The 11,188-nt window shown below is 49.5% G+C and overlaps 1 protein-coding gene across 3 annotated transcripts in view; it reads right to left on the minus strand.

Moving 5' to 3' along the window:
• SHISA9 (shisa family member 9) overlaps positions 1-1,565 on the minus strand; it is a 338,038-nt gene extending 336,473 nt beyond the window's left edge. For 2 of the 3 annotated variants that reach the window (XM_054454380.2, XM_054454379.2), the window contains exon 1: positions 552-1,131. In XM_054454380.2, coding sequence (XP_054310355.1) covers positions 552-1,114 — 563 coding nt within the window. In that variant the 5' untranslated portion in view covers positions 1,115-1,131. Of the gene's footprint in view, positions 1-551 lie in introns of all 3 variants that reach the window. The other variant, XM_054454381.1, reaches the window with a different exon arrangement.
• Positions 1,566-11,188: the final 9,623 nt, after the last annotated feature.

An 11,188-nucleotide genomic window follows, 5' to 3' on the forward strand; every position in this document is an offset into this window, starting at 1 on the left:
CTCGCCCTCCCCTCACTCCACCTCCCTCGTCTCCTTTTCGCGAGTCGTACGAGTTGCAGGCGGCACTCACTCTGACCCTCCCTCCTTCACACACACGCGCGCTCGGGCTCACACACGCCCCCCTCCCCTTTCGGACTCGCCTGCCCCTGTTTACCAAAAAGCTAGCACCTGGAATCCGAGGGGTGCCATGGACCCTCTCCCCAAATCCCAAGACTTCGGGACCACAGGCTCCCAGGCTATGGGTCTCAAGCCCGCCTCAATCACCAGCGGGAGGAGGCGGCCAGAGGGCGAGGGAGCAGAGTCACACACACACTCACACACACACACACGCTCACACACACACGCATACGCTCAGACCCACACCTGTGCTGAGCCCAGCGCCCCTTCTCCGCGCTCCAAGCCGAAGTTGGCTTCCCGGTGACATCCCCCAGCGGAGAGGCTGGGATGCGGGGAGCGGGGACCGTGGGGAGCGCCATTGCCTGGGGGAAGGTGGGGAGGAGAGAGCGGGGAGAGTGAAGCCCCGAGGGGAGGGCGAAGGGGAGGCAGCCCACCTGGACATGTGCTCCCTTTGGGGCCGGTGCGCTTTCTCCAGCCCCAGCTTGGTGAAGATGCCCACGAGCACCATGACGGCCACCACCCCGCAGATGATGTAGACGATCAGGTTGGTCTTGTCCTTGGTGGGGTCGTGCAAGGGGTCGTCCTTGCGGGCGGGGGGCTTGCCGGTGTTGAGCCAGAGCGGCGTGTCGTAGTTGGTGCAGGTGCTTTGGTTCAGTCGCCGCTTCTTAAACGTGCAGCAGAACCGGAAGCCACAAGTCCCGCAGCAGAAGATGAAGTCGCCCGAGCTGCAGTTGAACGGCGGGTCCCACTGGCCCATGACATCGAAGTAGCCCCGGCAGAAGTCCGGCGTGGGCGCCCGGGTCGGGGGCGCGTCCGATGCCTCCGCGCCCTCGCTGGCCTCTCCGGAGGCGGCCCCGGAGCGGTTGCCCCCCGCCAGCAGCAACACGCCGCCCAGTTGCGCCAGCTGCCCGTGCCCCGCTCGCTCCTGCGCCCGGCACACGCGGGCGCACAGCTCGGTGAGGAAGCAACCGAGGAGCAGCCGGAGGACGCGGCGCATGGTGTCTCCCAGCCCGGGCTCGGCCGCTCGGCCGCCGCTGGAGCCCCTGCGGCCGCCTCTCGAGGCGCGGCCGAAGCTGCCGAGGCTGCTGCCGGGGGCTGCGAGCCGCCGCGGGCCGCACATGCAGGGAGCGGCGCGGGGCGCTCGGTGGTCGGCGGCCACTGCGCTCGGCTCAGCCCGCGTTCGCCTCCAGCGCGCCGCGCGCCGAGGGGCCGGCCGGGGAGGAGCGCGCCCGGCCGGGCGGGGGGAGGATGAGCGGGGGCAAGCGCGGGGTGCAGGTCCGGCTGGCCACTGGGTGAGGCAGGGGTGGAGAGCAGAGGAGAATCGGGCTGGCAGCGCCTAGCCTTGGCCGGCAGCCCCGGACTGGCCGCCCCGAGCCCTCTCGCAGTATCCCTCTCACCTCTCCAGCTCGCCAAGTGCGCTGGAGAGAGCGAAGCGACACTTGTGGAATGAAGGGAGGGCAGGAGGGAAGGGGGAGGGGGAGGAGGGCGGGCAGAGGAGGCGCGGGTGGGGGGGGGCGGGCCCGAGCTCTAGAGGGGCGGGGGCGCGAGGAGAGGTGACTCGAGCGGGAGCTAGCTGGGGGGCGTGCAGAGCTGAGCCAGGCGAGCGGGCGGGGTGGAGCGAGCTCGGCAGCCGCCGAGGCTAGAGGAGCCGCTCGGATTTCCCGGCAGGTGGAAAACCGCGGCGGGACCTCCCGCGCCCTCTCTGGATAGGAGGCGCGGCTCAGCCCTGTCCAGAGCGCAGAGGCGGCTCAGCTCGTAGCTTTTTCACTGGTGCGTGTGCAGGAGCGGCGGCCGAAATCTGTCCATCAGGGGAAGGATGACTCGGAGAGGATGGGGACAGACTAGATGGCTTTCATTCCAAGACAGACTGGGTGCAGTCTGGTCAGGATCGCCTCTCCCAGGCGTGCGGGGCCGCCTTGCCCTTCCCGGCTGCGCCCTCCAGCCCTGCGCGCAACCCGCATGGCTCAACTCCCTGGGCCCAAGCAAGGACCCAGGCAGAGCTAGAAAGGGCAGGTGGCAAGCCCCTGGGCCAGGAATAAGCACCCTCCGGGGGAGAGGGGCTCGGGATGAACTAATCAAAGAAGGTCGGGGGTAAGAGGGAACAGCGGAACAAGGCCGAGGCTATGGCGTGTCCTGGAAGGTCTTTCCTTGGAAGTCCCCCAGCCTCTCGAACCTGCCGCTTTCTGTCCCTCTTCGCCCCCGCAGCGTTTTCTGCGCTCCACAGGAGGGCACACCGCGGCGCCGCCTCTGCGCTCCCGGATCTGGCGCAGCGCAAGGCCTAGGCACCCAGCCTCAACCACCCTCCCGGACCTGGAGCCCGCGCATCGGTCTCTGGAGCTGGCTGGCCCCTGTCCCCACGGATCCCCCCGGAAATCCTCACCGGGGGCTGCAGAGCTCTGCCTTGCTTCCTCAGCTTCCAGCCTCCCGTCTCCTCTGTGTTTCCAAATCTGCCCTCTCTCTCCTAGCGAATTCCAGCTCCCCGGAGGCCCTCTCTCATTTCTCCCACCTCTTTCTCTCCTCTGCTTGAATTTGACTCCAGTAGCCCCAAAACAGGATTTGCACCAAAGCTGCTACACCAAATTTAGATCTCCCCACGCCCCGGCGTCTTGTTTTTTAATTGCATTAACTAAGTATACACTTTGCAGGCTGCTAGGCGATTTGCGAGGAGATAATGTTTCCACAACCCTCCTCTCCACTTGGCTGCAGTCAAGGGCTTCTCAGGGCATCTTCAGAGAACGAAAAGTTGGGCGACATGTAAAATGGTTTACGAGGGTCCCCTGAATTGAGAAAGCGTGGGAGGATTTACTGGGACTCTTGTTGCAAGTTTTCTCCACATGAGAGGAAGTTTGGCTAATCACCCCTTCTCTTTGAAAAAAATGTCACCTTTTGATGTTTCAAAAAAGATTTGCAAACACACAGCAGGACATTGACAGGGCATACCCAGGAGTATTATATTCCAAACCCACCTGGGGAAGGTATGAACACGTTTAATCCAGATTCACCAGATTCATTATAATAGGATCCCCAAAATAGGACAGTATGGAAAGTCTGTCATGACTGGCAACCCACGCCCACCACCACCTTGTGAGTCCTACAAACACAAGCACTGGTGTGTGAGAGCTAATGAGAGCTGACATTTATTCAGTGCCTGCAACATACCCACTAAGCTTGCTTTTTCTAAAAGCAGCTCCTCAAGGAAGCTTAGAGCAGTGCCCAGCATATAGCAGACAGTCTGGAAATACTTGCTGAACCACCGAGTGACTGGTTTCATGTAACTCTCTCTCCCTTAGGTAATAGTACCAGGCCCACACAACAGAGGGAGAGAATGAGCCCCAAAGCAGTTAAACCAGTTGCCCAAGTAGCCCTGCGAAATGAGTGCCGGAATTGACACTTGACCCAAGAAATTTGAGTCCAGAAACTGCCCTCCAGCCACTAAGTAAAATAGGCCTCCAAACTGTCTACCTCCTTGTATGTTATGTATTTGCGTTTTCGTCTGTTTGCCTGCACTGAGAAGTAAACTGTGTAATGGAGAGGGCCTTGACTCCCATACCATGTCCCCAGCCCCCAGAACCCAGGCATAGGGAGCTGCCTTGCCAGTCCATGGCTGCACCCTCCAGCCCTGCGCACAACTCCAGGGATTTGAGCCTTTGGGGTTGTGCAGGGCTGCGGGGCACAGCCCCGGGGTACAGTTCTAAGCATGGTAAACACTCAAAAAAATGCATGGGTTGTGTTAATTAATTTATGCAAGACTCTTTCTTAAACCAAGAGAGGAAAGGAACACTTAGGGCATGGATGATGGAGTATCTGCTGTCATTATGTATATAAAGGGTGGGAGTTTTCTATATACTACATCGGAAATGGAAAGGGACCCTCCAGCGTGCTTCCTATGTTCCAGGAAGCTGTGGCTCAGAGGTTAAGACCTTTGTGGGAGATCACATGCACAGCAATGATCCCACCAGGGCTGGATTTAGACACCCAACTCCTAGCCCAGGCCTCTTCCTCCACTCTGTGCCCGACTCCACCTCAGCAGGTATTAGGGCAGAGTTTAACCAGGGACATGGGAGAACAGTAGGTCACAGGGTTCTTTCTGCAAGGGTTGGGAGTTTTAAGGTACTTGTAAATTTGATTTAAAAAATACTTCAGAGAAAAGAGACAAAATCTGGACAGAAAAGTCCATTTCAGAATCTGCTTCCAATCTCTATAAAATATTGCATGTCACCTGGACATTTGACTCCAGTCCTCAGAGGAGGCTCACTGTGGCTGCTGCCCCGTGTTTGTGTCAAGAAGAGCACAGAGCTTGTGCTTGGGAAGGAAGCAGAGAGCCACCCTGTGTGGCTTATGTGCCAATGATTCTAAACCTTAAACCTCCTATCCCACCATGAGCTTTCCCCAAACCAGATTCCCTTCCTGTTCCTGTCTGCTGTAGTGGCCGCCACTCCCTAGTATATTGCCCCAGCCTGTTTCCCAAGTCTTTGAAAAGTATTAAAAAGAGAGAAGAATCCTCTGGGTTCATTTTACTCTGCAAAGAAAAAAGTCAATTTCCTCTGAGCACATCAAGTCAGTAAATACAGTTACTACCATGGGTTGGTACTTACTGGGAACAAACCCCTGTATGGAAAATGTGAGTGAGAAAGTATTTATTTCAGGGCTCCTGGCGTTGTGGGGGGGGTGGGGGAGGTGAGGCGTTATAAATGACCTAATTGGAACACCTGGTGAACTCACGGAAGATTAAAAATCATCATCAATGTCCCCTCCACCACAGCCCAAATGAATTCATGCAAATGCATTGATATTAAAGTGCAACTCTTAATGAAAGTGCTTTCTATGAAAGAGAGGATGACATTATTATTTACAACACAGACACTTTTAATATCTAAAGAAGAATCTCATTTGCTCTAGCCTTAATTATGTCAGACTGCAGTACACATAGCAAAAAGAATGCAATTGTACTCCCTAACAATTAGAGAAGGGAACCATGTCTTAATAACAAAGAATGTTTGGTTACTGGGATATTGCAACCACTGTCCATAAGCAACTCAACAAATTGAATTATATGTGCTCTGGCCCTTACCAGAATGAGTGGTTTGCTAATTGTCCTCCTCAGGTGGCTTTTAGGGTTTCAAAGAGGTTTTTAAGCAACTGTTAGCCTTGAGGAGAAAAAAAAAAGAGAAAAAAACGGAAGTGAAATGTAGCTAGCACCTTTCCAGTTTCAAGCAACAAGCTAATTTGATGTATTCGATTCTCTCCTGAAGAGATGAGGGAAGCTTTATAGAAGTGAACTAGGTCTGAGCCAGGCGCGGTGGCTCACACCCGTAATCCCAACACTTTGGGAGGCCGAGGTGGAAGGATCATGAGGTCAGGAGTTCAAGGCCAGCCTGGCCAATATTGTGAAACCCCATCTCCACTAAAAATACAAAAACTAGCCGGGCGTGGTGGTGTATGCCTGTAACCCCAGCTACTCGAGAGGCTGAGACAGAAGAATTCCTTGAACCCGGAAGGCAGAGGTTGCAGTGAGCCAAGATCACACCACTGCACTCCAGCCTGGGCAGCAGAAGGATACTCCATCTCAAAAAAAAAAAGTGAAACTAGGTCTGAAGTTTGGTTCCCCGGGACTGGTGGTGGTAGGGAAGATGATTTTTGGTGGTACCCCAACAAAGATCTTTTTTATATTAATAGTTTTACAGATATTTCAATGTGTATTTGAAAGAAAATAATAATACATCAAACATGGATTCACTGGAATAAATGTTTAAGATGTATAGTTAATAATTTTAAGTCTATCAATGTAAAGTCAATTTCGGAAAAAAGACATTATAGTGTTTACAAATAAAGAAATAAAAATAAAGAAAACAATGTGAAGTGTCTGGTACTAAAAACTGAAGTTTAGGAAGCACAGGTTTTGGTCTTCCCTCAATCCAGGGTTTCTCAATCTCAGCACTATAGACATTTTGGAGTGGATAATTCTGTGTTGGGGTGGGTGGGAGGTGAAGCACTACTCCCTGGAAAATTGCCCCAGCCTGTTTCCTGAGCCTTTGAAAAATATTAAAAGGAGAAAAGAATCATCCGGGTTCATTTTGCTCTGCAAAGAAAAAAAGTCAATTTCCTCCGAACACATCAAGTCAGTAAATACAGTCACTACAATAGGTGGGTACTTATTGGGAACATGCCCCTGTATGGCACACGTGGGTGAGAAAGTCCTGTGCTGTCTTGTTCATTGTAGGACATTTAACAGCATCCCTGTACTCTACCCACTAGATGCCAATAGCACCCCCTGGTTGTGACAACCAAAAATGCTGCTACATGTTGCCAAATGTCCCCTGAGGGGCAAAATTGACTGAAACCCACTGAGTCATGGCTGTGTTTAAATTCTGGCTCTTTCTCATAGGATATCTATGACTATGAATAAATAAATCACTTAATCTCTCCAAGCCTTAGTTTTCTCATCTGGAAAATGGGAATAAGAAGGGTGCCTGTACCCAGGGATGTTACAGATGATTGATACTTTGCATAAAGTGCGTGGCCAGTGAATAGAACCTCAGCAATGCTTAATAAATGGTCACTCTTACTATAGTAAACCTGAAGGATGAGAAGATGCCAGGCAATGCACTGATGTCCAGGAAGACAGATGACTGAGACAAGGGCTTTGCCCTCCATGATCTCAAAATCTTCAGGAGAAGATGAAATATAGAGACAGAGAAGGCCTTATGGGTATGGGACCTGTGCAGTCCCACAGTTCTCCATGTTCTAAAGGGCCCCATGCTTGGTTCAGTGCTCGGCACTAGGAAAAATCATTTTGACTTTTGCACTGAGCACCACCAATATTGCAGCTGGTCCCGTAAATAGGTGATGCACCTCTAGCAGAAATAGGGGTTAAGGTTACAGGAACTTAAAAGAGGATGTTTAACTCCATTTACAGAGGAAAGGATGGCTTCTCAGGGATGGTGGCATTTGAGAAGTCATAGTTAAATGCATGTAAGCATTTTCAGAAGCAGCAGGAAGAATTGTGGTAGACATCCTTCAAAAGCAGTTCTTAGGCCAGGCGGGGTGGCTCACGGCTGTAATCTCAGCACTTTGGGAGGCTGAGGTGGGCAGATCACCTGAGGTCAGGAGTACGAGACGAGCCAGGCCAACATGGTGAAACCCTATCTCTACTAAAAATACCAAAATTAGCCGTGCGTGGTGGTGGGCTTGTGTGATGTCAGCTACTCAGGAGGCTGAGGCAGGAGAATTGCTTGAATCCAGGAGGCAGAAGTTGCAGTGATCTGAGATCATGCCATTGCACTCCAGCCCGGGTGACAAGAGTGAAACTCCGTCTCGAAAAAAAAAAAAAAAAGCAGTTCTCAAATGCTAGAACAATACCAATATGTGTTGAAGGTTTCAATGCTTCATAGGAAATTGAGAAAAAATAAGGCTGATGAAATGTGTTGAGTAAACACCTTTCACATTTGTTGGACATTGTATTAGTGTCACAATTTACTTTCTCAAATAACGTTGGAGTTAGTAAATGTTAGTTTTGTGTTTATGAGGGATGTGTGTGTGGTATTTTAAAAAAATTCTTATCAGGGAAAAATTAGCAAACCTGTTAACTGGGGTTAAATGACACCAATTTTTAGTCATTTTATTAAAGGTGAAATTCAAGTGTGTGGCCACTAATTTAAGAGCTTCACAGTAGCTTTTGTTTACAAATGAAGTAGTAAGTTGAAGCAATTATCTAAATAATTTAATTCCTTCCAACTATGCTATGAAACCAAAATAGGTTTTGGGATCATGCATTTTTCCAGCTAACTACATTGATTAAAATAACTTAGTGTATCCCCAGGAATCAATGGAGACTAGATGAAAACCCCACAGTTGTTTACCCCGCAGACCCCCTGTCTCTCTGCTCAAACTCCTATAAATAGAGAATGTATCAGTTAGTTTTTACCATGTAACAAATCACCCCAAAGCTTACCAGCTCACAACAACCATTTTTATTTAATTAACAGTTCTGTGGGCTGGCAACTAAGGTTGGTCTCAGTTGGACGATCCTTATCTTGGATGGACTCACTCATGCATTTGCCGTCTTGCAGGCCAGCTGTGTCCAGGTTCACCTGGAATACACTTCAGCTGGGACAGCTCTTCTCCACTCCATGAGGTCTCATACATCCTCAGGCTAGCCCAGCCTTTTTTGCATAGCGGCTTGGCAGGTCCTAAAAAAGCGAGAAGAGGCCAGGCTCAGTGGTTCACGCCTATAATCCCAGCACTTTGGGAGGCCGAGGCAGGTGGATCACGAGGTCAAGAGATGGAGACCATCCTGGCCAACATGGTGAAACCCTGTCTCTACTAAAAATACAAAAATTAGCTGGGCGTGATGCCTGTAGTCCCAGCTACTTGGGAGGTGGAAGTTTCAGTGAGCCAAGATTGCCCATTGCACTCCAGCTTGGCGACAGAGCAAGACTTTGTCTGAAAAAAAAAAAAAGAGAAAGAAAGCAAGAAGAAACACACAAATCCTGTTGAGACCTGATGTCAGAACATGTGCCCCATCCCTTCTGCTACATTTTATTTGCCAAATCAAGCCATAAAGCCAGTCCAGATTCAGGGGGTAGAGAAATAGACTTTTCTTGATAGAAAGAGCCACAAAGTTACCCTGAAAATCGGGGCATGCATATGTGTGACGCATGAATAAATGCAGCCTATTTTTTGTATCAATTTACCATATAGCTTAAATCTCATTACTACCAACCACAATCAAATGAAAATCTCCATATCAACAAGGCTGCCCAACCAACAATATTCAGAGGACTGGCGAGTATATAACCAGCCTTTGCCTCAAGAGACAACTGTAATACATGTAATAGATGCTATGACTGGAAGATAGCATCCTATTGGACTCAGGGGAGAGTTTAATACATTTAATACAACCTGGGGGTCAGGAAGGTAGAGTGGTGTGCTGGATAATGGCCCCCCTCCCCAAGATATCCAGGTCTGAATCCATAGAACCTGAAACCTGTTACCTGGCAAAAGGGACTTTGCAGATTCAGAAGCTGGTACACATGAATTCTACTGCAACTGAAGAAATAACAGTCATAGAGAGCTGAATAAGCTATGTTTTCGCCTACACATTCAGAACAACCCTTGGATATTTGAAAGTTTGGTATACCAATATGCAGACACGTGTCCAAGCCAGTAAACTGGGAGGTCTTTGACATCACTCTGCTTCTCAACTTCCACATCCCAACAGTCACTAAGTTCTGTCAATTTTCCCTTCTAAGTGAATATCGAATCCTTCCTTTCCTTTCATCTCCATTGCCACTGCTTTAGTTCAGGCCCTTATCACTTCTCACAATGACAATTGCAAGTCCGTCTAGTCTCACTCCAGCCACGCCTACACCCATGTCTCATGCCAAATCCAACTGCCTCTCGTTCACTTAACAAGCCCTTATTAGATGTTCACTTTGTGCCAAACACTACGTTAGGGGCTGGAGTCAACAATACATAAGATAGAGCTTACAATCCGATAAAGAAAACAGATTGATTAGTCAGGTTAGGTTATCTGCTGTGATAAACAAGCCCAAAATCTCAGTGCTTTAACAGAATAAATGATGACTTAGAAATCCAGCATCATCCTGAAATCATTTACTTCCAGCCATGTGGATGGAGGTGAGAAGGGATCAAGTGGGGCAATATCTGGCCTAGCCTGGAAGTGGCATATGTCATTCCCACCATATTCCATTACTTGAACTCAGTCACATGAGCCAAATTGAAGAACCAAGGTGGCTGGGACATGCAGTTTTCCTATGTGCTCAGGGAAGGATAGAGGATTGGTGTGTCTATAACCAGCCCTTGCCTTGAGACAATTATAAGGTATGTAATAGATGCTATGATCGGAGGATCGCATCCTGTTGGAACCAGGCGGAGAGTTTAATACATGTAATACAACCTGGACATCTGGAAGGTAGAATGGTGGGCTGGAGCAGTCATAAAGGTCCCCCAAGATATCCAGATCCTAATCCCTGGAACCTAAAACCTATTACCTAGCAAAAGAGACTTTGCAGATGTGATTATACTAAAGATCTGGAGATGAGGAAACTATCCTGGATCATCCAAGTTGGCCCTAAATGTAATCACAAATGTTCTTAACAAAAGGAGATTGAGGCCGGGTCGCAGTGGCTCATGCCTGTAATCCCAGCATTTTGGGGGGCCGAGGTGGGTGGATTACCTGAGGTCAGGAGTTAGAGACTAGCCTGGCCAACATGGTGAAACCCCATCTCTACTAAAAATGCAAAAATTAGCCAGGCGTGGTAGCACACGCCTGTAATCCCAGCTAATCGGGAGGCTGAGGCAGGAGAATTGCTTGAACATGGGAGGCAGAAGTTGCAGTGAGCCAAGATCACACCACTGCACTCCAGATTGTGCGACAGAGTGAGACTCTTTCTCAAAAAAAAAAGAGATTGAGGGAGATTTGATGACAGAAGAGGAAAAGGAAACGTGATGATAGGAACAGATTGGAGTGATGTTTCTTGAAGAGGGAGGAAGGGTCCACAAGTCACAAAAGCTGGAAAAGGACATGAAAAGCTAAAAAACAGGGCAAGGAATAAGCTGCTCCCTTGGAGCCTCCAGAAGGAATCGGCCAACTCTGCTGACACTTTGATTTTAATCCCTTAAGACTCAGTTGAGACTTCTAATTTCCGGCACTCTAAGAGAATAAATTTTGCTTGTTTTAAGACACTTTTGTGGTAACTTGCTACAAAGGCAAGAGAAAACTAGTATAGCAAATAATGCTTAAACTAAGTTGCCAATAAGGATGACTGTTCATGAGCTAGGTAAAACTCCTAATGAGCTAGGAGGGTGGGGAGGAGATGAGGGTTAAGGCTGAGAGGTAGCCAAGGTCCAGATCAAACAGAGTTTTGTAGGAGGTTTGAATTTTAACCTTAGGGCACAGAAGCAGATGTGACCTGCCCAAGATTTGCATTTTTAAGGGATGACTGGCTTCTTCATGGAGAACAGACCAAGGGACTCAATGCTAGAAGTGGAACACTGTCAGTCACTTTTATTCCAGGATAAAAGTAAGAAGGCAATAATTGGCCAGCCA

Source organism: Pongo pygmaeus, chromosome 18, assembly GCF_028885625.2.
Source record: "Pongo pygmaeus isolate AG05252 chromosome 18, NHGRI_mPonPyg2-v2.0_pri, whole genome shotgun sequence".
NCBI classification, from domain to species: domain Eukaryota; kingdom Metazoa; phylum Chordata; class Mammalia; order Primates; family Hominidae; genus Pongo; species Pongo pygmaeus.